The 27,725-nt window shown below is 37.4% G+C and overlaps 1 protein-coding gene across 24 annotated transcripts in view; it reads left to right on the forward strand.

The window, feature by feature from the left end:
- The window catches only part of ATP2B2 (ATPase plasma membrane Ca2+ transporting 2), a 420,614-nt gene that overhangs the window by 225,305 nt on the left and 167,584 nt on the right, over positions 1-27,725 (forward strand). For 23 of the 24 annotated variants that reach the window (XM_072044123.1, XM_027467734.3, XM_038185709.2 and 20 more), the window contains one exon: positions 15,605-16,087. In XM_072044123.1, coding sequence (XP_071900224.1) covers positions 15,889-16,087 — 199 coding nt within the window. In that variant the 5' untranslated portion in view covers positions 15,605-15,888. Of the gene's footprint in view, positions 1-5,121; positions 5,365-15,604; positions 16,088-27,725 lie in introns of those variants that run through there. The other variant, XM_013105186.5, reaches the window with a different exon arrangement.

Genomic DNA, 27,725 nt, shown 5'->3' on the forward strand with positions numbered 1-27,725 from the left:
TTTTGTTGTTTTTTTTTTTTTTTTGAAAATGGTTACGCTAGAACTTCGTAAGTTTTATTCCTACAAGAAATTATGAAAAACAAGATAAATATCAGGTTATTAAGGAATACATCTGAGAAAGTATTTTTTGTTCATTTCCAAAGAAGGCAAAACAAGACATGCAAACATATGTGAATAAAGCTATGCTTATTTTAAATACTCACTTATAAAAGCTTTACATTGATTTACCAGCTTTAAATACCTGTAGAATGAGTTGGTGTCTTGTTTAATCCCCATCTTGGCTGAGTTGCTCACTGAAATCCAGGGCTGACTAGATTCTTATTTTGTGATAGCATGTGGGTTAGGTGTATGCAAATCAGAGACCTAGGTAATCTTTTGATTAGTCTTGTTAATTTTCTGAGATAACCTTATATTTTTATTTTTTATAGGTGAATACCATTTAAACACACAAAGCTTGTTGGTGCACTGGCAACAATTTCCTTTTGTCGTTCTAGAGATTGTGCTGAGAGTACTACCCCTCTTATATTTCTGATTTGAAAACAAAATTGAGAGACTGCTTAAAACTATTAAAAGTATGGTAATTTTAATTCTCTGATGTGTGAATTACTTCTGATGAGTCCATTAAACATCAAGAAAAACAAAGCTTTTGTCAGGTGGTGTGAATTTGCTTCTCTTGAATGTATGTGGGACTTGATTAGAATAAAAACTTTGGAAATGACTGGAATATCTTTTTTGTTTATTTGTGGGTATCAGGTATTAAATCAGTGCAGGGAGTTTGAGTTCAACCGTGTTAAAAGGTCTGTCATGGAAATCCCATTATTTAAGACTCGATTGTGTTAAATTGTTACACCTCATACACAATAAACTGTAGATGGGATTAATCATTTTACTGAGTTTAGCTGCATTACAGGCATTTTCAACACTAGCATGTATATTTGCAGAACCTATGAGAAAGAGGGGTAATTCCTTGTTACCATTTCTACCCATAGAAGGAGAGATTTAATTTTATTAGTCTATTTGTAAAATGTATCCACATCTATGATGATGTATGCATTTCTTTTGGAAATCCTTTACTTGTCAAATATTTGTGGATTTGGTGTCATACTAAGAGACTTCACTTTCTAGTAAATCTGTAATGATCATTAGCGATAGGAAGTTTCAAAAGTTTAGCTGTCAGGGAGGATTCAGAGATTTATCAGTACCATTTTGGTTTAGAATTGGGAATTGGAAGTATTGTAGTAACTGATTTTCCTGTAGTGACTTTTATTCCTGGAAGAAGTAGGAGCCCAACAAATCAATAAAGCTGTGTACCCTGGTACTAGATGAAGCTTAAAAACTGGGAGTAATCAATCTGGCTTAGCATTTTATGGGGATATTTCTTCCAAATGTCTCAAGATACTTTTTACAAAAATTCCATTTTAGGCATTTATTGATAATCTGGTAGGAAATTAAGGCAGGACTTGATTTCATTCTCAAATAATCACTTTCTAGTCAAAAGCCAGAAGAGTCTATGTTGACTCACTTTTTTAGATGTATAACCAACAGACTACACATTTCTTTGCAGAAACTTTTTTTAGATGAAAAAAGGTAAAGAAAAAATATGCTAAAAATATGCTAAATTTATTAAGATCTCAGTATCCCTAGAGTAATTCTGTTTACAAGAACAGTTGTTAGTTTTATTTTTTTAATTTTCAGATCTGGTTGGAATTGGAAGTTTAAGGTATCATTTTTGATGAATGTATAATTAACAACACTCTAATTTAAACGAAATGTTTAAATCTCAAATCATTAATGGTGCATGTTGGCTGAGTATTTAGTAGAAATTATTACACATAAGTTGCATCCCCAACCTGAAAGGACGGTGTTTGGTCAAAAGTATTTGTGAAGTTTACATAGGATATTTAGAAATTGGAATCTTTCATAAAATGTTAGTGCCTGCAGTCTTCTGATGCAGAAAAATAGGGGGTTGTGTTCAGCTCCCTGCTTGTTTTATTTTATTTGAAAAAATTACATAAATACAAATTGACCTAATGCCAACAGCATATAAAAGTGACAAATTAATTACCATTTTTACATGATTTTTTAAATTTATTTTTTATTATAATTTTTCATTGTTAAGTCCAGGTCTTAACACACTATCCATAAAGTTGGCAGCTACTTCATGGTTGTAAAAAACATAGTGGTCAGATTTCAAAGTAGGAGATTTCTCTGAGAATGCTCTCTGTCAGCCTCTTACAAATACACCTTCTCAACTCAATTGTCTCTCCTTGTCCCCATCATGGTGGTTAAGAGATGAGGAGGGAGTTGTTCCCAAAACAGACAAGTAATTTGCTGGAAATAGATTTTGGATCAACACATTTGATTACAAGGAGAAATCAAGCTGCGCTAGTGCACTTTGTGTAACACAGGTCTATGTTCTCTGCAAGAGACACGGTTAAAATCAGCAAACAATCATGCTCTGTAGCAGCTGAGACATCCAGATGGTCTCAGTTTATCCCTCATTAAAACACATTTCAGTGTTCCAATCTTTAGATAAAGATAGGCTTGAATAGCTGTGGCAAGGCCCATATCCTAAAAGAAAGGTCACAATCATTTTATTTAGACAGTTACAGAAAATAAATCTCAAAGCAGGCCAGTGCCTTTTCTGCGTATCAGTTTGCACACTGTTAAGCTAGGCAGGTCAGAGAGATCTGTGGAAAAGCCCAGATGCTGGCGATTTCTGCACTGTTTACGTACGAGGGTCTGTTCCCTGTTTTCCACTGGTGGGAGTGGACACCAAAGAGCAGTCACCAACCCTTCCTCCTCTGCACCATTCTGGTGATAGCCCAGGACTTGACATGACTGATTTAATTCCTCACAAGTGAAAGCAGCACTGCAGTATAATGGTAAAAGGGAGTGCTGCAGCACATGTACCTTGTGTTGATGGTACTCCAGCAGGCCTGAGAGAGGTATTACTCCTTCTTGTAAACGGCTTTGTCTTTACCTTGTTCTCCTGCCCTTGGAAGAGGACAAAGAAAAAAAGCAGCTGGAACAGCCTGGTCCATATGTCAGATGGCCACAGTGTGCCATGATACTCATCTTTAACTTTTCTGGCTTTCCTCATCAGCCAGGGAGGTAATGAGGACCCCACCTGAGCTGCAATTTGAGTATCTGCTGAAGGGCTTTGCTGGATAGGAGTCTGCGTATCCTTTAGCTAATTATGTCATTAATTAATCTATTATCCAGTGATGACCTGCAAGACAGTTGTTGAGAGTATTCATAACCTACATGGAAACTCTTAAACTATTTATCTGCTGTATTTTGATAACTCCCTGTTACTGCTCTGTAGCCCCAGCAAAATGCTTATATAGAATTATACTTCAAGTATTGAGAGAAAATTCACATTTCTTGCTCATTCCCTTGATTTTTCCCATATATGCAGATAGCTAATGCAGTTTAAGAGATGCAGAGTGGGAAGATTAATCTCTCTCTTCCTCCTTGCAGCCCCTGAAGAAGTTACAGCATTATAGTTTCAAAAGAGAACATTTTATTTTTAAGTTGCTATTAATAGAACAGAAAATTAAAAGCTCATCATGGTTAGGATGAGATCCCGATTGAACTTGACAAGGAAGAAGATATTTAATAAAAGTACCAGGCATGATGATGGCTTTAAAATAAATCTGTGTGTTAATAGCTAAATTGTGAGGTGATAATCTGATGGTCTATTTAAAAACGTGCAGGAGGAGGAGGATTTGTAGGAGGATTTTTAGTATGACCCCATAGATAATGTGCGGTTGTTCGTATGTCCTGTCCTACTACTTATATTTTTTAGCTAATTGTATGATTTTAAGGTTGGGCAGCAGTGTTCTACATGGCTGTGATCACTTTTTATCCATCAATTGATGTCTGCTGCTGTTTTATCAGCTTATTTTTCTGAGCCACCAGCTAGGATAATGTGCTTCAGGGAAAATTATACCCTACATCAGTGGTTTTGTTACAGCATGTTGTACATTATTGGTAATTTGAATGCACCCAGATAAAAATAGAAAGGTTAAGTAGTTTTCCAAATGTTGCTGCTGTGAAGCAGAAAAAGAGTAGTGTCTGTACCGTATACAGTTTTGAGGGAAGAATGTTTTTTTTTTTTTCTTTTCCTTTCAAAACTGCTTGCTAAAATTAATGCTTTCCTTGAAGCTGAATGTAAGGAAGACTTTGCTTCTGAATTTTTGCTCCCAACTCTATTTATTTTCTCTGATCAGTTTTTAGGATTAATGACCCTGTTGTGTGTCAGCTTCCATACACACATGCGTGTCTGGAAAGTGCCTTCCCCTGGGCCAGGTGTGGTTTCTGCCGGTTCGGAGGAGCCGCAGTCAGGTGGCAATGATTGCCCTCTGCAGCCTTCTCCTCAATCTGTCAGCCCCAATGCAGTGGTTTTCGTTTCCTCCATTATTTTTCTTCTACCGGTGTTAAATGTTTCTCATTTTTTTTCTCAGCTGTTCTCAGGAGAAAGGAGCAATGCCATTTTTGTGGCTGTACATATATATTATTTCTGTAAAACTAATTTGTCATTTATTTTTCAAAACGGCATTTTGATTCCCTGTATAAGAATAATCTGTGCAGAGAACATTTAGCAAAAAATTTGCATTATGATGGAGTTGACTGATATACTTTTAATCCTTAGTGAATGCCCTATTTAAAATCACTGCAGAACATCACTGTGTGTCTTTCAGCTAATGCCCACTGAGATTTAAAACCTCCTTTTTGGATGCTCTCTTTTGCTCTCTTTCTTAAGAGTGACCTTGGCTGACGGTTCCTATTGTGCAACCGAGTCCTTGCGGGGATTTTTTTTTTTTCCTCTTGTCCTTTCACATAGCTTTATGTGGTGCTGACTTCTCTCTCCAGTAGCTCTGCTTCTATTTTGTTGTGGTTAAGATGTTCATAGTTACAAATTGCTGTGGAGAACAAATGTTTATATTTGATTTTCTTATTGATTACAAATTTCTTTGAAGATGTTAGATTCTGTCTTTATGTCAACACTTCCCTTTCTTCTCCCCTGATTAAAGAGCCAAATAATCACATCCCATTTTCATGTCAGGTGATAGAAATAAGCACACAAATGACCGGCAATGCAGGGGAGGAAAAAGCAGGGGCTCTTGACCTTATTTGCAGACAGGAGAATGGACTGGGGGCTTACTCGGTCTTTTTCTGCTCTATTGCCTGTGCTCCTAAAGAACTAGGAAAGGAATCTAGCCAAATCTTGCTTTTAGGTGTAGTTTATTTTTCTAATTTTATTTTACCTGCAAAATCTGTGTGTGCTCAAGGTTGAGGACATTTGCATTTGAATCTGGGAATTTGAAGGCTTGGATCTGTGTTCAGGAGCAACCATAGGTAATTTCCCCTTTTTAAAGAAAAATGTTATGTGACTGTAAAAAATATTTCTGTGGATTTTTTTTTTTTTTTTTTGGAGTACAATAGAAACATCTTATTGAAGAAAGATAGCTTTTACTTTTTGCCATCAAACTTGTTTTCTATAAGATATAGCATAGCTAAAGGATTATTTTTCTCATGTTTGTATAATTATGCATTGAGAGTTCAGTGGCAGAAACAATATGTAAACAGATTTTAAGTTTATTGGGGACCTAATTCTAATACATGTACTAGGACTGATAAAATCCTGGTAGCCTCGTTTTCTAGTAATTCAGAACCTTTTAAAGTTAGATCTTAAATTTGTTATCCTTTCACAAGCTGCCCTTGAATTCTGAGGATGAATTTAACAGCAATCTGAAATTTAAGGAAAGTTTTTATAACTTTCTGTGTGTGTGTGTGTGTGTGTGTGTGTGTGTGCAGTTTTTACTCATCGGTAGTCTCCTGCTGGGAAGTAGTGGCATCATGTTTGAGTGGTACGTGGTTGGAGTAGAGCAGTTGGTCATTCTGTGACTGGCATCTATGGGATATCTGAGTCCTGTTCAATGATATGTGATGTCTAAAATAAGCTATTTATATAAAAAGCCCACCTACCAAAAGGAAGATACTCACGATGCCTGATGTTCTTCTACTGCATGTACCACTTCCAAGGTTCTAGCCAAAGAAGTTGAAATGGTCTCATGCCTTCAAATATGCAGGGAACAAAAAAAAGTCTGCCTCCAGTGGCCCTTATAGCACCAAACACAGCTGGTAATTATAATTTGGTCTCTGTGCTCTCATTTTAGAGAACTGTATCCAATGTCAAGGATAAAATAGACAGATATTATATAAAATATATATATATATTGTCTTTTTAAAAGAGAAAGGTACTAAATTGTTTTTACTGTAGACAAAAGTAATATATATATATATTTGTTGAGAAAAATGGATTATAGTGTGCATTTTTCTCTTCTAGCCACTGTAAGAAGAGGGCATATGAAAAAATGTGTGTTCCAGTTCTCCTCACACACACACACACACACACACATATATATATATATATGTATATGTTCACTCTTTAAATAACAGTGTATTTATAACAACTGTTTTTTAAAAAAACAGTTTTTTTTTTTTTTTTTTTCCTGTTCTTTATTATTCTGCTTGTAGTTTGTTTGCATGGAAGCTGGTTTTTGTGAATCTCATTCATGATCAAAGGTGCCACACTAAAACCTTTGGTTTTATAAATGGCTTTTATGGCTTTATATCTTTACTCGATAGCGTTATAAGATACTTGATAGTGTTATAAGATAACTCTGATAGGTAACCAAGGGGGGAGAAGATAGGGCTGCAGATGCAGGCTGCAGGATAAGTTTGATGGGTTTTAGTTTGTTTATTTTTTCCTGGGCCAGCTGTTTCCCACAGAGGTCTGAATCATACTCTAGCATTTCATTTGCTGTAAAGTCATCTGCCAACTTCTGACTGACAGTAATGATGTCTGACTTCAGCTGCCACTATGATTTCTTGTACTCCACACTGGCTGGCCCTGCTGCTAGCAAGAGGATTTTTTCTTTTTTCTTGAGTAACACTTGAAAAGTGTTAACACCCCCCAAAAAGTGTTAACATACAAAAAAATGTTTTTCCCCATTGCTATTGGTTTTGAAGTCACTCAGGTAAAATATTTTTTATATAAGGCTGAAATAAAGTGTGACTGGCTAAATACAGCAATCTAATTCTGTTTTGGCAAGGTCATGCTGTAGCTCTCCCGTCTTTTGGCTATGGTTTGTTAATGTGCTTGGATTCTCTTTACTTTTCAAGAGTGATGTGGCCAAGTGTAGTCAACTAGTCAACCAAGCCTTTTTGCTGCTAATTTATGTGATGTATGCTGACAGAAGAAGAAGAAAAAAACAGCATAGCATATTTATTTTTTTTTTTCCTTTGGGTTGCTATGTAGAATTGGAAACGTTTTTCTTAGGATTGAGTGTCACATCTGATCGTGGTATAGTAGTTTGGAATTAAATGGTAAAATCTGAAAGGTCTTTTGCATAAAATAAGTGTTTGGATTTAACCTTGTATGTGGATTGTATGTGTTGCAAACTATTTCCAGGAGGTGTAGAAGAAACTCTTTTAATTAATAAGCAATCACCCATACTGGGAAAGCTGCTATTTAAACAGATGTAAAATAGCTGTCACTGGGACTTTCACATGCTGGATGTGACTCCTGTCTTTCCTTTACTAAGCACTAACTTTTCAGGTACAGAAAACCATTGACCTGTATATCATGACCTTTCTGCTGACGTCTGTTCAGGTTTTATTCTGGTTTTGTCTTTGCAATTTGAGCTGATGTAAAGAAATGCCAATTGACCAAGCAAGATTTGATTTGGGCCCTAGAACCTCCTGAGTCCAGAACAGGAATGACAAAACACCTTTTGCTGCAGCTGGCTGATCACGTTTTCCTCAGTTTTTAGTTTCTGTTATCCTGTGGGTCCATCCCTTATGAAAAATGATTGCTTTTTAGTAACAGTAATCAATCAAAATTATATCATACATGACACTAATGAGTGCTGCTTCCTGGGATGCATGAATGTGCTTTTCTTGCTTCCAACTAAAGCAGGAAAAGGCCTTAATTTATCTCCAGCTTATTTAAAAATAAAATATATTTCTGCATTTGAGCCTACAGCTGTGACAAAATGCTGACCAGTACTGGAAATATTTCTGTCCCCTCTTAAAAACTCTCCAAACAAGTTGTAGGTTGGTGCAGTCCTGAGGTGGGTGTCCAGAGGGTCGCCATGTGCTGGCAGTGGGGTAGCTGTTGGACTCCATCCTCTGGAGCCTACAGGCTGAAGGACATCGGGTAGGAATTGTATAATACTAAGATTAAAAGACTGAAGGATGATTCGGTCATGTGCAAGGTTTGCTTTATTACTTTCAATTTTTAAGATTAAAAAATCTCTGTAAAACATTGCTCAAAAGTTTGAGAAAGGAATGTAAAATGAGGTTCAGATGTTACTGAGAACAGTAGAAGTTTTTACCATAGTACTTGACCTAGTCTTAAGGTATGAAGATTAGATAGGGAGGCCATTTAATCAGCTATTGTTTTCAGTGCGTTTGATTTTGATATTTTTTCCAGATCTCTTTTATTTAATGGTAGTCTGAATATGCTTAGCTTTTTGTCCAGCTGTGTTTTAGATTAAATTGATAATGTAGTTTGGAAGCTGGCCTTCTTTGGAGAAACTATGCTCTGTTAGTTTCTGTACAAATCAATGCAGCTATAGATGAAAACATGCATTTTCTAAAGCTTACGGAGGTGTAGAATGGGTCTTTGGAGTTGTACTTCTGGCACTGAATAAAGAGTATGAATGTGCGTTGCGCGGGAAGACAGTGAATAAAGGAAACCCAATAACTGCTTTGCAATGCAGAATTAGAGCCTTGGGGGAGAATAAATAGCTAATGAAAAATAACCTTTAATTTTATCACTGAAAGCAAATAAAATAAATCCCCACTAGTATCAGCAAGAAACAGGGTGCTTAAACTTGTGGCCAGTACAGACTTTTCTAGAAAACTTCTTTGCATAGGAAATTATTTTCCCCCATTAAGCATCACTAATGATGTGTAGGGCTCTACACCAGTGGGAGCACTGGCTGTTGGTGAGTCCTCTGGTCCCATGCAGCAGTGCCTGTGGTCAGCAGGTGTTGGTGGTTTTGCATAGCCACGCCAGGAGTATTTTGCCACTCAGCCTAGTGCTCAGTGATGAGGGATAATAAACATGGTTCCTTCTTGCAGTCAGTCTGCTAACAGCATTCATAAACAGTGGAATTCTGGCGTCAGTGAAGGAAGGATTTCATCTGCAGGGTCTGATCCAATCCCCCAGAAGTCGTTGATAGAGTAATTTCATTGACTTTAATGGGACTGAATTGATTCCTTTAATAGTATTTTTCTTCCTGTCAGTAGTTCATTTGGCTTTGCTGCAACCATTTACATGAGTAATGGCAGAAAACAGACTTTGTGTCAAATTGTAGACTGAATAACTGCATGCTATAACAGGGCACTAGAGGTAGTTTTATTTCACAATTGTTTTAACTTTTCCCTCAGCATATTGGTACAGCACAAAAAAAAAAAAAAAAAAGCAAATTTTTGTAAGCATTTGATTCTGCTTGGTAGAGGTCCTAAGTAAATAGACTTATTGTTTAACTGAAGCTAATGACCTTTTGTGCTCCTTTAAATAAAGATTTATTTTGTGACCATGTCTCTTTTGCCTTTAAATAATCAGCAGTATCATACAGTAGACAGGAAATCATTTTTCTTTATCCTACCTGATGGCAACATTTGTACAAGCTTACTGGAGGCATGGATTCATACTGCAAGGACTGAAGTAATTTAGGGGCTGTAATGATATTTGTTAGATAGTTGTCTGGGATTTAAAAAGGCTCTTATTTTTTTATTTAACTTTGTTGTCATTATGTCATATTAGCAGGGGAATTCTAAATGAAACATTGTAGAAGAGATTCCAGTGTTTTGTAGTTGGAACATACAAATGTCTCTCAGTCCTGGAAGTTCATTGCAAATGAGTTATTTACCCCTTTTCTTAACTTAATGCAACATGAAATTCTTTAGCGATTAAGTTAGGATATTTTCAGACAGCACTTAGCTGCAAAGTTCAATTCCTTTCTTCATCTTCTCCTTACTTGCAGATATTAAATAAAAAAAATCACACTTTTGAAGGTGCCAGCCTGCTTTTATTCAAATAATAGTTTTCCTTAGGTTCTGCTGCATCTTGTGCATTCCTGATAATTAAATTTCAAAATCACTTTTTAAGAGTATGGGTTTGAGCATGTTTGGTGCATTTGAATAGCTTCATTGGCTGCTTGGATAAACAAGCCATTTCTCATTCTTGTCTGTGAAGATTATTTTCACAAATAGATGAGCATTTTGTCTTTGACATTATGAGAAGAGCAATAAATTGTAAGAGGTGATGCAACTGGGCCACAGCTGGATTTACTTCACTCACGTGGAGACTTGTGTGGAGCAGGGTAGGGTTTTCTTTCTCAGCTCTTTCCAGCTTGTAGAAGGTTGCCATTGAGTCTTGCATCTTCCCCAGCATGGTGTCTGCCTGTTGCTGGCTTTATCCAGCACATGCTGTACATTGAGGTCTGAGGTTTTGAAAAAACTCAGCCCATTTTGCTTAGATTCTAGGGAAAATTCCCTTAATTCTGCTTCCAGTTCTATTTTGTCAAGGAATGATATCTCTAACAGAATGGATATTGAGAAATCTGACTGAATACCTAGCACTCAGTAAAATGTGACATATCCAGCATTTTTTTTTCTTCTTGCTTTGGGAGGTCTCTGCATGTCCCAAGGGAGCAACTAGCATTGTACCTTTAGCCAAATAATAATCCTAGAGTGACAGTAATGCCACAAATTACAGGTTGGGAACTGCTAACCCCCCTCAGTATCATTTGGGGGGGAACCAGATCAGTATGCCTTCTTCCCAACTGCACAATGAGTGAATGGCACCGTGATTTCCTCATCTCTCTGCTCTGGCTGTTCCTCTGCCAACCCATGAAGAAGTGATTACTTCTTCATCCTTCCTCTTGTAAGTGCAGGTAATTCCTTTATCATCATTTTTCTTAGATCAGTCACTGTATCCTTAGATTAAGAATTTAGAGAAAACAGACCAATTATGAATGTAGCCTGAATTTTTGGAGTTGTCATGATATCAAGGTGTTTTGCCCAGACCTTCAAGGACTGTGAAATACAGGTTTTGTGATTCTAATCTCATGAAACTAAAGAGCTGGTTTGTTACTTTACTACTATTTTTTCTGCTAATAAACATCCAAATGAAATCAGATGTCAGAATACATGGTGGTGATATCTGCTTAGAAATCATTCTAATACTGTAAAAATATTTACAGGCTTCCGAGACTTTTCCTGATCAGAGAAATCAAAGTATAGTTTTCCCAGCAGGCTTGCAGTTAGTTCTTCCAAATTGCTTCTGTTTTAATTGGCATGCATTTCCTTTAAGCAGCTAGAAGATGAAAAATATTTGACTTGGGCTCTACAGGAATGGAAGCCTGTTTCCCAAGATACAGGCACCTGGGAGAAGAGGAGAGACTGTAGTTTGTAGCGCACTTGTACAACAAAAATCCCCAACATCTTGGAACATAACTTATAACAAGGTGACGACTTGTATTCTGACCACTTAATGAGGAAAAATAAGCGTAGTATTTTACTCAGGCTTTCAAGAATGTGAAGTCTTTTGGTACCTGAAATGCATCTAGGTGGGATGCATTTCATCTTTATTTCCTTTTTTCACAGTTGTTGCCAAACTATGCTTTAGGAAAATTTTTACCTAAATTTCTTGTTCCTAAAGCATGTTTCAGAAGCATTGGTAAGAAAAAAGAAAGAACCACGTGACTGGCAACATCACATTGTCTGTGAAATTAGTTTTTCAATGACTGGAGATTTTAATTTCTCTCTTGTTGAAACCAATCCTCTGTAGAGAAGTTTTCTACAGACTGTTGACACTGGGAATGGTGAGACCAAATACATACAACTGGGGAGGAAATGACTGTGTGCTAGAATGATGTCAAAAGCCATGCTCCCTGACTTCTGGGAGGTGGCTCTATGTGGCCTGGGATGCAATTGCTTATGAATTAGTGCCATTGAAGATGGCACTGTAGAAAACTGTAGATGATGGTCTTTGGGTTTGAAGAGATTGAGTGGGCCTTGGGCTAGAGGTTGAAAAGTTTTCTCGTGGAGGCTCTGAGGGAACATAGGTCTCCTCTGAGCAAGAAAGAAGACGCACATGCACTCCCTGGTTACTTCCCACCTCTAGTGCACTTTCTGCTGCTGAAACATGCAGCTTGCTTGAACTTACTGCCATCCGACGATGGAGATGTCATTCCCATTTTATTCCCCATACAGCTTAGACCATAGTGGGATGGATTACTTTCAAGTGGCATTGGATGTCTTTTTGTGAACTACTTATGCAGACGTGCCCTATAACCAGTGCAAGTAGGCACCCCTGGCATGAAATTCAATTCACCTAATTTAGACATCTGTATTAGAAAGAGATCAGACTCAGTTTAGAAGTGCCTGTTTCTCTTTGCAGTGCGTCTGGATCCGTTCCTCCTCTGAGGCAAAATAACAGCTGTCTGTTATTTAATCTGAGTTGAATCAGTGAGGGTTTTTCTGTGGTACTATTTCTGAATAACGTGAGTTGTTCATTTTGATTTAAAATGTACAGGTATCAACTGATTGTTTTAAATCAGTGTTGGTAGTTCACCTGTACTTCATTCACATTGTGAAAATATCAAGGTTTTGGGAGTGAGTTGTAAAATAATTCCCTCATGTCCTCCCTGCCAAACAGCAAACGGAAGACCCTGTCTAAACATGGTGCAGTAGTTGGATTTCTTGTAGAAGAGATTGTAAATTTCACTCACTTGTAGTTTTTTAATCTATTCTGATGATGTAAATCCTGTAGCCCAACTGATGGGGGAGTATCACCATATACCAGTCTTAATTTTCTATTTCTCAGCTTTTGTTATAAGAATATTAACCACTCGGTGGCCATGTGGTTGTGTCAGTTATGTTAACCTGGTATGCAATCTGGCAAAATTCCAAAGGACTTTTCATAAGAGAGATTCAAGGATCAAATGAAGCTGGCATATCTTGTTCCACAGGATTAGAGAAGTGCATTATCAGTGAATAACGTTAGTCATGCTTTGTGCTTTCTATATATTGCTATCTGCCATTCAAAAATGTGAGATGGTTTTTCCCTAGTGCCATAGCATTAGGTGAATCATGAAGAGCAGAAACTCTAAGGGATTTGTTATTAAAGCACTGAAGGAAGCACAACCTTCATATTTGTTGTTTATTGATTAATATTTAATTGAAAGCAATATAAAAAATTAAGCAGGCAAATGACTCAAGCACATGCTAAAAAGCAACATCAACGTCTTGCTGTGGCTGGCAAATAACAAATGGAATTTCTAGGAATAGAAGCAAAAAAATATTAAGATATAGTGATGGCACAGTAAGTTAAAGAAGATGCTTTGTTTGAGAGTGGTAGACTCATCCTACAGAAAAACAGTGCAGAAAACTTTGATGCCAAGTTCAGTACTTTTTACATCACTGATGAAATCACCAGGGGGTTCTTGTCAGAAAAAGGTAATCATTGTCTTTTTGCTGTGTTGTTCATTTTCTTTTAGTAGAGGAGGATTTGGAAAAAATATTATAGCACCAGTAAAGCCCTATGAGTTGTCAGTTAGGTGAACGGTGTATTGTTTTTTGTTGCTGCTTTCTTTGAGTGTTGTGGCTGTTTTAGACAGTGTTCAAGGTCTTTAAGTGTACTTGTCTTTGGAATGGATTGTCTTTTATTTATCTTTATTTATTTTTCCTCCCCACTGGAAATACATAGCAGTCTGTCACTTTAGTTATTATTGATGCCACCTTTTGTCACAATATTTTCCTGGGTTTTCTTTGTTATAAAAAAATCTGTTTGCTCTAAGTTATTCTTTCTGCATGGTGTACGTAAGAAGTTACCCTGAAATTAACTGTTACTGTGAACATTGTCTGGCATGCAAGCATGGAAAAATGATTGCTGTTGGTAGGGCAGGATATCTCCTCCTTGCTCTTCCTTGGCAAATAAAGGCCCCTTTTTATTACTGCTTCCAGTTTTTCTTTATTGCTCACAGTAAGCCATGCTTTGTGCTGAAATTCTTCTCTTCTTGTGAACTTGAAAAGCAATAAGTGAAATGAAAGTTGGCAGTAGTTCGTAGCACTAGAATATCTGCCAATAAATAGGATGGGTGGAAGAAGCATGTAGCAGTTGACTGCTATTTCAACTGCATTCCATAATATTGTAATGAAACGTTGGCCTTTCTTCCCCCCCGAAATCTTAGGAATGTTGAGTTGCTATCTGTAAATGGGAGGAGGGGAGAGGTTCAGTATGTCTCCCTGGAGAAGGTGAACTAGTCGTCTCTAAAGCAAATAATGTATTTGTAGGCAACGAGGCCTTAGTGAATGCAGCGGGTTTGATCATTCTCCCATGCAGAGTGATGGCAAGGGAGTTAGTGCAGTGGAAATACCAAGCCTGTGTGTTACAGTATGTGGGCAGGAGATTTCAATTGCTGCACAAATGTAATACTGGGGCTTGAAACACTTTGGGATCCTCTGTATGTGCACATGATGTGTACTGCAGTACCTAGAAAGTTCAAAATGTGGCAGGTTCATCTGCCGCTGGGCTGGTGGTATGCTCTTTTAAAGACCTTTTTAATCACAAGCAAACTAGGCTGAGGCCTGTGGATTAGACAGTGTGCAGGCACTAACCCACTTGAGGCAAAAAAGAAACCTTTAATTGCTGTGAAAACTCTGTGCCAAGTGTAATAGCTGCTTTCAGCAGTATTTAAACCAACTTCATTAGAATATGGGAAGAAGAGATGTGTTTTAAAGGCTGGTTTTAGCAAGTAATCAGCTGTCTCCCAGATGGTCTGAATGTGACTTCTCAGGCCTAGGCCCGCCCTGAGTTGTGCTGGCAGGTGTGTGTCGGGGGGAGCAGCCCCTGGATCGTCCCAGCTCTGGCCTTTCAGGCCAAGATGATTGAGGTTTTTTTTTTTTTTCTTTTTTTTTTTTTTTCTTCTCTTTCCTGGGCTGTGCATTTACACCCGCAGAAGGCAATGCTGCAAGATATAATGTATGCAAATGTATTCTGACTTCATAACAGGCGGCTCTAGTTTTTCCACCAGTTTTTCTGTCCTTGTGCGGCAAAACACTTTTGCTGTAACCCATTATTAAAGCTAATGGTTTAACTGTATTTTGTTACTCTGTAGCCTTTAAGAGAGTGTGTGTTCTTGTGGGATGAAGGATTGCAGTGGCCATATGAACCAGAGTACACACTCAAGGTGCATCCAGCATGCAGGACTAATCACTTTCTTATTAATATTTATGAACCATCTCATTTAGCAGGTGCTCTTGGGACTTGATTAAAGTAAGCAACACTGCCATTGGTGCTTCAGGTGTAGAGAGCTTTATCTGGTGAGAGCTAGTGGTATCCTTGTCGATGCTCGCTTTGACCACCTGCAGCATTTTACAGGAGACCTGTACAGTGTTTCTCCATAGCTGTTCTTAAATGACAAGTCAAATTGCAATGATAGAATGAATTTGAAATCATCCTTGTAAAGCAGCAGTGCTCACTCTTCTAATGAGCGCCTTCTGTTTGTTCCCAAAGGTCCAGAGGAAGAAATGACCATGTAGATTCTACAGCCTGGGTGCTGCATAATGGGAAGTGGTGAATGGAGTGGAGCTGGTCTGCAGCCTTGAAAGCAGCCAGTCTGTGGACCACCAGTCGGCCAGGGACACTTTGCACACCAGAGGCATTCTCCACACAGCTCACTGGACACGCTGGATTCTTTCTAATTGCTTAGGTTGGGATACGAGATTCCTTTCCTTCAATTTTTAAACAATTTTAAGCTTGTATCAACTATAACGAGTGGAGCAATATAATCAGCAACAATGGGTGACATGACAAATAGCGATTTTTATTCCAAGAACCAAAGAAATGAGGCCAACCATGCAGGAGAATTTGGGTGCACACTGCAAGAACTGCGCTCCCTCATGGAACTTCGAGGAACAGAAGCAGTAGTAAAAATTAAAGAGACATATGGGGAAACAGAGGGGCTCTGCAGACATCTGAAGACATCACCAACAGAAGGTAAGCATATTTTCCTTCAGTTAAATCTGGGGGCTTTGCATAAATGCTCTCCAGAGAGTTAAAGAAAGGCTTCATTTAAAGCCTTATCACAGTTCTCATGGTGCTGCCATTATTTCCCAACAAGAAAAAAACAAAAATTCTTCAGGGAAAGAAGAAAGCAGTCACCCATTTGTCTAGCTACAGCTATAGCTAGCATGAGAATAGAAGGACCTGTTTATTCAAACAGGTAAATGTATTATTTCTTTAAAATGCAGACAAACATCAGCACCTTTTTCATAGCGTTAAAATGACACTAACTTCTACATTTTTGGGGTAAACAGATGCATACTAATTGCTTCAAAAGTTTCTAGGTATTTAAACCTCTTGAGAATATGAAATGAATGATTGAGATACATGTTGTATTACTTTTTAGATCAATATATAGTGTATATTTTGTGGTTACTAATCTTGACTTGCTCTATCACCATAGATGTTTTTGATCATTACGAACATATTACTGTGTCAATGTTTTAATTAGTTGGGCTTTTTATGTTTATAATTATGCTCGTTAGTTGTGTTTAATAATACCATTCATAATTTCTCAGTATCTATTCTTCTAAGTGCCTCTGGTGTTCTTTACCTGGTCAGCAATCATTAGTCTAGTTTTTTAAAATCATTGTATTTTCACCTCCAAAGATTATTAGTGTTCTTGGAAGTTACACAATCTTTAAATCTATAATATTTATCTTGTTTTGTAAAGTAGTCAAGATGCTAATTTTAAAATCTTTTTTTTCAAGAAGATAGAAATGTTAGCTTTGTTTCATCCTCTCCTTTTTAAAAATCAATCATTTAGTTACTTTTTCTGTTTAAATGCTATAGAGTCTTGATTTGTTGGTGTAACCATACACATCTATCCACTGTAAATCCATTGTAGGGTCACATAATGTGATATTATAAATTACACTAGTTGAAGAATCCCAAGGAGCAGCTACCAATATAATCTTCATATAAAGATTAAAAGTTTCTTTATGGCCCTGTCCTTATTCTTATACAACGTCAGAATTCTTAGAGGTTAGAAACTATGACACTGTGAGCAGTACCTTTTCAGCAAAGGATTATTAAACTAATTTTGTATTAAAATGAGCAGCAAAGCTCCAATAGTGACTTAGCATTCATGCATCACTTGTATTCTAATTAGTGGCAAGTGGAACCTTTTATAATTCAACATCCATTTTCTAGTCTTGGTCAAATACCTTGTCCTGCCCAGAGATCGCTCTCTGTGGGAGGAGTGAGGCAGGAAAAAGGGTCTGTCTGGGATTTCCAGATGTCCATCAGCCTTGCAGAGAGCAGCCTAACAGCTGTTGCCCACCAGGTAATCAATTCCTCAGGGAATATGCAATGATTCTGATGCATCTGGGGAATTCCAGACACAAGTGCAGGATCCCTACATTTACATGGTGGAATAAACACAGATTTAAAAATATCCCATTTGGGATTCAGCACCTCCAATATCCCTCAGTGGGTTATAAAATGCTGAAGGTGAAGTCTCAGTTTGTGTGAGCCAAGAGCACTTCACTGAAGTTTTGCCAACTTATTCTAGTGGTTATCTGGTCAATGTGAACTTCAAAGGAAATGTTAATTGCATTCTGTTCAATTTGTGACATCAGGGAAACTTAATTCCTCATATCGGAACAGAGCGTATGGCTCCAACTAGTGTGGCATGCTGACTCCATCAGTAATCTATATCTGATACTTCAGATAAGGTAACTTTCCTCTGAGCCTTACATACACTTCATCATTTCTGCATTAGGGAGAAACATTTCCAGCTTCGAATGGCAATCAGCATAGCCTTGGAATCATGAGGACTCTGCTGGGTTTTTAATTTTAAATTAGATCGTGTAATAGGTGTTCCTAATCACATTAAGCTTTGATCTTATTTTTATTTGTTTTGTTTGGAAAAATAGTTTCAGGAGGAAAAGTCTCTGAAATATCATGTTGAACTCAGAAATTTTTGTCTGAGAGCAAATATCCATAACAATTCAGAAGAAAAACTGTAGAGGCTTCTGCCAAACATATGTTTAGGCATAAATCCCTGGCCATTGCTTTTTCTTCTGTCTAAGCATGGCAAAGAATGTCACAATATGGTGAGGAGGATATTCCTGAAGATGTAACTTTTCTGAGAGGAAGGAAACAAAATAGGTTCTTTTATGGAAGGGGGATTTTGTTTGGCATCAGTCAGATATGAGACATGAGCTACAGATAAATTATTATTAGTGTACGCAATGGATCCTCCCATAGAGCTTTTTTTTTTTTTTTGGTGAAGCATAGTTAATTCAATTTCCACTCTTTTTTTTTTTTTTTTTTTTTTTTTTAGAGTGCTGCAGATTTTATACAGTTTTATGAAGAATAAGAGAAGAAACATTACTGCAGGGTTTCAATAAACCCAAAGTCTTGCTGAGCAAGAGTCTTGGGTGAATATGAATGAAAAAGCAAAAAGGACTTGACTGTTGAATTTGGTTTTCCTGGGTTTAGCTCTTTCAGAAATTGTTTTCATAATTTTTTTTTTTGTCATTTTTGAAGCATAGCTTTAGCAGCTACTCAAACAGAGGAAGGATATTAAAGCAGGCATATTCCAAAATGGGATCTAATCTGAATTTACTGAGTTGATATTTACAAAATATAAGAAGTAGCAATTAGCTCGGTTTATTCAGCAGTTCATTTCCTATGTTAATATTTGATGTACCTCCTATGGACTGGTGGAATCAATCACTTATACTGGATGTGCCTTTTTGGAAGTCACTGGATGTGACTTTGTTTTGCCCCAAACCTGGAGAAATATGTTGTATGAAGAAATACAAATGCATGTCTCCTTGATTTTTTTTTTTTTAATATTGATTAGTTTCACTTTCATTATTCTAGTAATATGGAAAATAAGCAGGATCTAGCTATCTGCCATTTTGCAAAATGGCGTTGAATGCACCATTGGGCCAAGCCAGGATGACAGTTGTATAATTTTACGTGCAATCTGAGTCTTTGAGGCCCACTCGAGCATTAGTGATACCTTATAAAGGATGGCTGGTAAAATGTGCTGAGTTAGTTGGATGAATACCAAATAAGGCTGGAATGCACTCTTTCCTGAAATGAATGTTAACTGTTTTTTGTCCACAGTTTCATGTAGTACATACTAATGTACACCAATTAACCCTAAGTTACTCAACTACATTCCCTTCATATTACAAAAATGTTTATTCTTTCTAAGAATATGTTAGGGAATTAACTTACATGATTTCTTGCTTGAAATACTTGGATGCTGTAATTGCCAATATGCAGGAAATGTGAAGCTGTGAACAATGATGCTTTTTTTTTTTTTTTTTTTTTTTTCTAGTGTAAAGAAAAGGCTTTTACCTATGTAATATTTGTGCTATGAGGAATATCAACTGTATTTGTGTTTCAGGCCTGAAACAGCAGCTCCAAAAGATGTTATATATTATAGGTGTTAATGTTACAGCACTATAGAAGTTCTGTTTGTGTTGAGTAGCTACCTGGTAGATTGCAGGTAACTAAAGTTTCTAGGTAAAAGATTTTAGAGATGATCTGGTGTACTGTGAGAACGTTATTATGTGAACCATTGGAACCTATTTGTAATACGAAAAATGGAAGTTTGTTTGGCAAGCTTTAGTTCTCTTAGGATACTGTATCAAGATTTCATGGCAAGAGAGAGTATCAATTAGCAGTTACATGAAAATATTTCTAGCATGGAAGTTGACTTTTTATCCCCGTGACTGTCCTTAGTTAAGATGCAAGATCTCTCTCTTTCTCATTCACCATATAAGATGTACAGACTGAGTACCAATGAAGCCAACTGTAGGAGTATTTCTTTTTAATTAATACAATCTGAAAAGTATTTTACAAATATAACTGAGGTAAAAAATGAAGCAAGACTGGCTACAACCAGGTGAATCAGTTGCTTTGTTTTGTTGCTTTGTTTGTGTTGAATCAGTTTGCTAGTTTTAGTTCCTCAAGCTTGTTTTTGTAGAAATAAATAAATAAATAAAATAAAATAAATATGCTGTTAATAACTTAATATTCTATTTTTTGAAGCAAGTCTTGCCAAGTACATACTGAATTTCATTTAGGTACACCACTCAATTGTTATATGTTATATTAGCTACAGGTATGTACAGAACTTAGAAAAATGAGATAGGAATGGAAAGTACTTGATTGAGCCAAATATAATTGTGAGTGTAAAGTAGAAATATAGTGGATTGCCAGAGATTGAAATGTATAACACCACCCTGTAAAAAATATTATGAAAGTTAAGAAATTAATAGTAGCATCTTTTTAGCTGTTGTTAGCACAATATGCACAATATTTGATGTTTTATAATGTTTAAGTGTAAATTAAAGATTTTCTCAAACATTTCAATTCAAGGTCAGATTTTTTGTCAGGAAACGGTCGGAATTCAAGGTCAGAATATTATTCTACTCATGCAATGTTTTTTGTTCTTTAAAAGCTATGTTCCAGCTCTCCCAAAGTAGATTTTAAGAATTTGGATGTGGAGCTGAGCTAAGTACTTTCAAAATCTTCAGAGCAGCCTCTTCAAAGGACCCTAAACCAGAACTCCTCATCCTCTCTCCAGATTGCCACGCCTAAATCCTTGTCCTTATTTGTGGTGTCACAACATAACTTAGAGTTCGGGCCAATTTGCCAGCATGGTCAGGCCAGCAGCCAAACTCGGAGTACACATCTAGTCCTTATTTGTACATGTTCTCTCCCCATGGAAGGCTTGGTTTAAACAATGAAACAGTCTTCCCCCACAACAAAAAGCCTTCCTTATTGTCACGGCTCATGCCTGTAAGGGTTCCCCCTCTTGGAACACACTTTTTCCTACCTTGCAAAAAAAAAAAAAAAAGCAAGCAAGCAACCAACCAAACAACAACAACAAAAAAAAACCTAGCAAACTTTAAACTCATATTTCACCTAGTTATTCATGTAGTATGAAACCTGGTTGAGCTGGTAAGGCTTGTGATATGCTGACATTTTTCCCTACTAACTTTAATAAATCCTTGTCAGCTGTGCTGGCCCATTCAGGTCCCCACAAAGGGCTTGTAATGCTCCTGTAGGCACCCAGGGTGTTCATGGGGCTTAGCGGTGAGATTTTGCCTGGGAAGTAATCACCCTGATCCTGCGGGTGGCATCCCTGTCCTTGGCAGGGGGCTTGGAACCAGCTGAGGTCCCTTCCAACTCAGGCCGTTCTAGTGTTCTGCCTGTATCTTTGGGGGTCATCACTGGAGAGGCCCAGTTGGTGCCTGCCCCCCAGGATGGGCAGAAAGCACAGGAAGGAACATGGGGCCTCCCCTCTGCACCCAGGGGTGACTCCTGTTCCTGCTTATTTGCTGTAGAACAGTTATTATTTATCTGGCTCTTTGCATGTCTGTTCTGTGCGTAAATGCTGGGTCTGACCCAAGCTCACATTAAATGCCATTGTCCTGGTAGGTCTTTCAAGATTGTGAACAGATGGAAAAGATCTAGGCAAGATGGTTGGGTTAATAACGCATGTGAAGTAAGAGTTTTGCTTTGGCTCACAATACTGTCTCAAAGTCCTATATAACATGCCTGTTAAAGTTGTAATACTTGGCCTTAGCAAGCTTGAAGTTGGCTCTTACACATCTGTACTTCAATGGGTGGGTGTACCAGCATGGTGCTATGCAAACGGACATGAGCACAGCTTTGGGATTTCTGCCCTGCGTTCCAGGGATCCACAGAAACCCAGGATGGACGTGTTCTGTACATTTGAGACTCCTGCTGTAAGCATCTTATATGTCTATAAAATAATATCTAAATGTTTAATGACTTCAGTGCATGGAGCATTCTTGGCAACTGCAGTTATTTTCCTTATCTCATATTTCCATTGTTTGTGTAATGGAACAGCAAACATTCTTCCAAAGGTTACCCAAACACAAGCATCTCAAATGAAAGGCTTAGATTTTTCTAAGTGATAAGTACAATTTCATTGCTCTTTTTGTTTCTGTTTTTTTGGCATGCTGTGCCACTTGCTGATTTACTTTGGCTTTGTTCATTTACTTGTAGAAAACTAGGGAAATATTGCATGATGCATTTTCCCCATGAAGCTTGTAAAATAAATATAAGCTAGATCACCTGCTCCTTTGAGATTCCTAAATACTTTGCAAAAGCTTCTCTGTGTGAAACTGCATTGCCTTAAAGTAAATTTAGGAAAGGAAGAAAGCAAGTGAATGTCTTCTGCCTGTTATAGTAGCCATCATCAGAGATTTTCTGAAACCAGTGCTGAGTTGCTTATGTGATTACCCAGGAGATCGTTTTCCTTTCAATGATGGTCATACTTTGGCAGGTGTTACTCTGTAAGAAAAAGGCTATTTTCATGCTAGCTGAATTCCCCTACCCTTTAAGACAGTACCTTAAACATATGCAGGCGGTGTTTACTGACTACAGATAGACATTTTGCTATTGCATCTCAGATCTAGGTGAACTGAATAATAAATAGGTGCAATATTTTTCTCAGTTCTAAAGGTTTCTTCACTGTAATTAGCTCAATGACAATTGCAATGTGCTCTAATTCAAAGGCAAGTCTGACCCCAAAAAGCAATTCCTTCCTTCTTTCTGAAGAGTTAATTGTAGGGTAATATTTGCCTTGCTGTGTTGTGCCACAGGATTCTCCTTGGTCTAAATACGATGATGCAACACAGTATGTCATTCCTTTTTGCAAAGTAGTAAGTGATGGAAAGTTGCCATGATATGGTGCAGTTGATAAACCTGTAGTCTCATTCTAAGAGAAAGTGGTTTGCAATAACTAGTTCATTTATTACGTGAAAAAGATGAGGTCAGATCTTTAACTTTATAGGAACGGAGTCTGTAACGATAGGAGAAATAATTTTCAGATTTCATAAACTCTGGCACTTACGTCAGTTGTCGAGATTGCAGAGCAGGATTACGTAAGTGGTGCTTCCTCAGAAAAAGGCAATTAGTCCTTTGCTTGGTGGATCAAAAGGGTATTCTGTTAAGTATGCTTGCATGCACATGTATCAAAGTGGCTTCTGTGCTGGTAAAGGAAAAGCTGGGCTTTTTAATTGGTAATGGTGAGGAAAGTCCTTAGAGAAGCATGGAGCTGCTGCTGATCTGTGCTTCAGCCTTTCCTTTGCAAAGCACGCATGTTTTCTGCGGAGTCTACGTAAGAGTAACAGTATTGCAAAGGAAAAAATCATGTGCAATGAATACCTCGCTTCTATTGTATTGCAGGGCTTTGAAATCTATAAATATATGGAGAGTGTCAGCCTTGAGAGAGAGCTGATTTATCTTCATTTTGTTCTTGCTTTGAGAAAGCTGCAGGAAGAAAGCAAAGTCCATTATACCAAATGAATAATCCAATCGATGTAGCCAGTTTGCCCTTGATGAAATTAAGCTTTGTCTTTGCAGTATATCAGAGAGACTGAAAGGATTTTTTTTGCCTTGTTTCCTCAGTGTCCTATGAAAGCAAATGGTTGGTGCACAGTGTTTTTATCCTTTTGTGGTTGGCCCTGCTAGAGGAAAGACAAGCACAGCCCTTAAGCAGTTGTTTCAACTGATGCTTAATAGGGTGCAAAAAGGGCTGCCTTTAACGTTTTAAGATAAAACAATTACCAGCATCTTCCTTAGGTATTCCCCAACTTTCCATGAAGCGTCATTGTTAGCAGTAAAGTTGCTTCCAGCTGAGCCAAGGAATTGGAAAACTTTGCTGCTCAAGTCTTTGTGAAGATCATGTGTAGCTTGGAGAGATGACAACCATGCTGTTCCTCGCAATCCTTGAAATTTTGATTATTGTTCTTAGCTCAGCATTGCATTTATATCTTGTCATGAAAAAATATTCTGTTATATGCCCAAAAAGAAAAAGGGGTTGGGATAAGTAATTTGTCTTATCACTGGGGCAGTGGCTTTCAATAAGCCAGTCCAAGTTCAGTAGCCTTGTCAGTGGAACCAGCATGACTGGATGACTGGTTATTTTTCTTTTGACATTAACTAGTATGAACAGTCTTGGGATAAGAACAGTGTGTCAGATGCAGTAATGATTTCCTGCCTCCCTTCCCCTTTTGCAGTTGATACTTAGCCTTCAAATCTAGACTGATCAATTTTATTGTTCCCATCTGTTTTCCAAGAAGTCTTTCAGAAGAAAAGGTTGATGGTGTTTGACATGCCAGTTATTTATAAAGGTGAGGGGAAAATAAAGCCACAGATGTCTGTTTAGCAGCCAGCTCGATGTGCTTCCAAGACAAATAGATTTGTATTTCCTCATTCCTGGTTTCCTTGAATGTGATGCATTCACTGTTTCTGACCTGCCTTTTTGTTTTCAAAGCATCTCTAGAAATTATTTCTACCCTTCCTCAGTCATTTTTCCCACATCTGTGTAGGTGTTCTAGAAAATATGTTTGCAGTTGCAGATCCAAAAAGCAGTAAGGACAAAGGAGGCTTCCCACACATCTTGAAAAATTGATCATCAGCTCCAACATAGAACCTATTTTCACTGACAGTGGATGACAGTCTGACGTAGCCTGCAACACAGTTTAGTAACTTTCTTTCAAACTTTTAAAGAAAGAATTATCTTTCTGAATGCTATTAGGAATCCCATTCCTTGTCCTTGCCTTCGGGATAGTAAAACAACACACTATAATCTCGTGGTCCAGAACTTGGCAGTTTAGCCATATTAAATGCAGTGTATTTCTGTTGTGTAATGGAAATAGCTGGGTGTATGTAGCTGCTATTTCTGTAACAATAGCTTTAACTAGCCCTTGTTTCCTCTCTGCTTTCATATGAAATTCTTTAGGGACTGCAAATACTCTTTTCCCATGTGGATTGTGAGCTGAGTCACTGTGGTAACTTGCATAAGACTCGATAACCTGAGCTTCCATAGCCTGTGCTACTCTTTTGATTATTCCTTTTGCATTTTGTGTAAATCTCTCCTCCCCACCGCTTTCTACAGAAGCACTGTATTTTTCGGTATGAGGGCAGCTTGGGTATACTCTGGTAAGTTACAGAAAGACTGAAAAAATTAATACAAAAGAGAACAGACCAAATTATTAGAGCAGTTCAAAGTTCATAGTTGTTTTTTTTTTTCTTTTTTCTAATTAGCATTGGAGATTAAGGACAATAGGGAATGGCCCATTTCTTTACAGGTGTGCTTAAAAAGGAGAGCTTGTCTTTGAAGTAGTTACAGGTGAATTAGAGGAGAATTTTTTTAATGTGTTCAATAAGTGAGCGGTGAACAGCAGCAGACTTCCACCTCATATGTGAGGGCATAGCTCTTCAGATGCTACAGACTGAATACTCTATGTCCAGGATCTTTTCAGCATTAATGCAGTAATACAAGTTGCTGGAAATGTTCTAAAGTTGTAAAAATTAAAGTGTAGCTATTAAATTATATTCTTACCACTTAGGATAAGCATTATTCTAGGCACTCAGTTGATTCTTTTCTTAAACACAATACAGCAAAACTACTCCTATTTTTTTTTTTTTTTTAAATTTATTTATTTTTCAATTTGCTTCCCAGTTTTGAATAATTACCTCAGTTTGGAAGTTTGGATAGGTAATTGGGGCATCGTGGGTTTCCCTGTGCTTGCCTCCCTTCAGCTGTTGCATACCCTTCTCTCTAGAATAGGGTCTGAATTTTAAAGGTATGACAAGGCCTTTTTTGGGCCACTGCTTTATTTTTTCAGTTGTATTATTACAGTTTTTTTTTCTCTTAAAAAAAAAAAAAAGCTGTATTAGAAAGTTGTTACATTACATCACCTACATTCAGGAGTATCATGACTGTTGCATGGTTTTGCAAGCCACCTTGATGTTTGTAGTCTTGCAGTAGTGCAGCCAAAATATGCATTTCTCCTCCAACTGTAGTCCTGCAATTGACTTTTAGCCCATGAAAAACTTGGAGCATATATAGATGACTCCCTTGGTAAAAATCTTTACTATTAGTGACAATTGATAAAAAGGATAAAACAGCTGTGAAGTCTGACTGAAATTAGAACCTATCATTTTCTCTGTGCAAAATGTCTATTTTTTTTAAAAAAAAAAAAAAAACAAAAACCAAAAACCAAAAAACTTTTAAATCAGTGCTTTCCTGCTTTCTCCAAAAGCATGGTGTAAAGTTGAAAAACTATTCAAGTATTAAGTTGTGCTCACCCTCCTGACTTTGTACACGTCTCCTGTGATGACAGTGGAGTACTTGGTCCTTGGACTTGTCCTTTGTTCTATTGTTTTCTCAAATCAGTGAGTTTGTGCAGCAAGCCCAGCAGGTGCAAGGGCAGTTTGACAGAGCTGACCCCATCTCTTGTGTCAGTGAGTAGATGTGAAACTAAATGAAGGTGCTTAGGTAAGAGTTCAGGACAAATACTTTTCAGACTTAAAAAAATATGCCGAAGGAAAGCAGAAAAGTAAATTGTTGGTGATTATCAGTATCATTAGTGCATCAAGCGTGTTACGTGACTGTAGTTGGCCCTAGAAAGGAAAATTATTTTGTTTCTGGTGCTGGTCTAATAAGTCACTGATGCATCAAAGCTGTAGGTGCTGAAGGAGTCCACAAATACACGTAAAAAATTTAAAAACTTAAAACTTCAAAGCTTTAAAATTAAAAAGGTAGCCAAGGAAAATAGGTATAAATATCTTGTTGGTTTTGTTCACAAGGAAGGAGATTAAATTAGAACTTCTGCTACTTCACCTGCTTACAAATGTGAAAACTAATCTGCTGCAACACACAAAGTAAAAATCCCAAAACTACAGAAGTGAAATCCATCATGCATGCTGGATCAGAAGATGGATATAACATGTATTAACAGAGGAGTAAATACAGCTTTAGCTGAATAAGTGTATTGGTTGTACAAAGATCAGTTCTCTTTTCTTCAGTGAGCTGTTGTCCAGCTGTTTTGGTTTTGTTTAATGTTATAGCATAGCTGAAGTCACTTACATGTGGATTATGAGATGGCAGAAGTCATTGAACTAAGTCTTATTGACTGTTTTAAAGTGACCTCTCAGAGGACAAAGAAAATACCCAGTTCTTTACCGTATGTGCACTATTGCCCTAAAACACTGTATACAAGCTATAGAGGCTAAGAATAAGCCTGTATTAATGTTTGAGTTGAATGTTAAATGTCTTGGAAGAATCTGAGCTTTTTGACTTGAAGAGTGTGCATGGTAAAAGGTCAGGACAATTGGAAAATGCTTAAAAATATCTCCTGCAACACCAGTAACTGTTTCGGCATTAATAATATACAAAGGCTCTTAAGGTGAAATATTTTTTTTTTTTCTCACAAACCTAGATGCTATTTTTAATTTCTGATTTTAATCCTGTTTAACAGGGATATCAGCATGGCATATTTTGCCATGAGATGCTGGCAGTGCTTTCTGCTGTCCCACTTTTCCAGAGGTATTGACGATGACATTAATGCTGCTGCAGCTAGCAGCTTAAAATTATGGAGAAAATATGCTGCCTCTTGCTGTGCAGTGGCAATCAATTGCATTTCCTGTACGTAAAAGCCTTCATGTCTCTCTTGTTCTGCTCTTCCCTTTTATAAATCTCTCTGCACTCAGCAGCTGCTACAAGGGACACCTCACCTTGCTATAAGGAGTGAAATGTCCCTCCAGGGCTGATGCCAGCCAT

The sequence above is a fragment of the Anas platyrhynchos genome, chromosome 13, assembly GCF_047663525.1.
Source record: "Anas platyrhynchos isolate ZD024472 breed Pekin duck chromosome 13, IASCAAS_PekinDuck_T2T, whole genome shotgun sequence".
Classification (NCBI taxonomy): domain Eukaryota; kingdom Metazoa; phylum Chordata; class Aves; order Anseriformes; family Anatidae; genus Anas; species Anas platyrhynchos.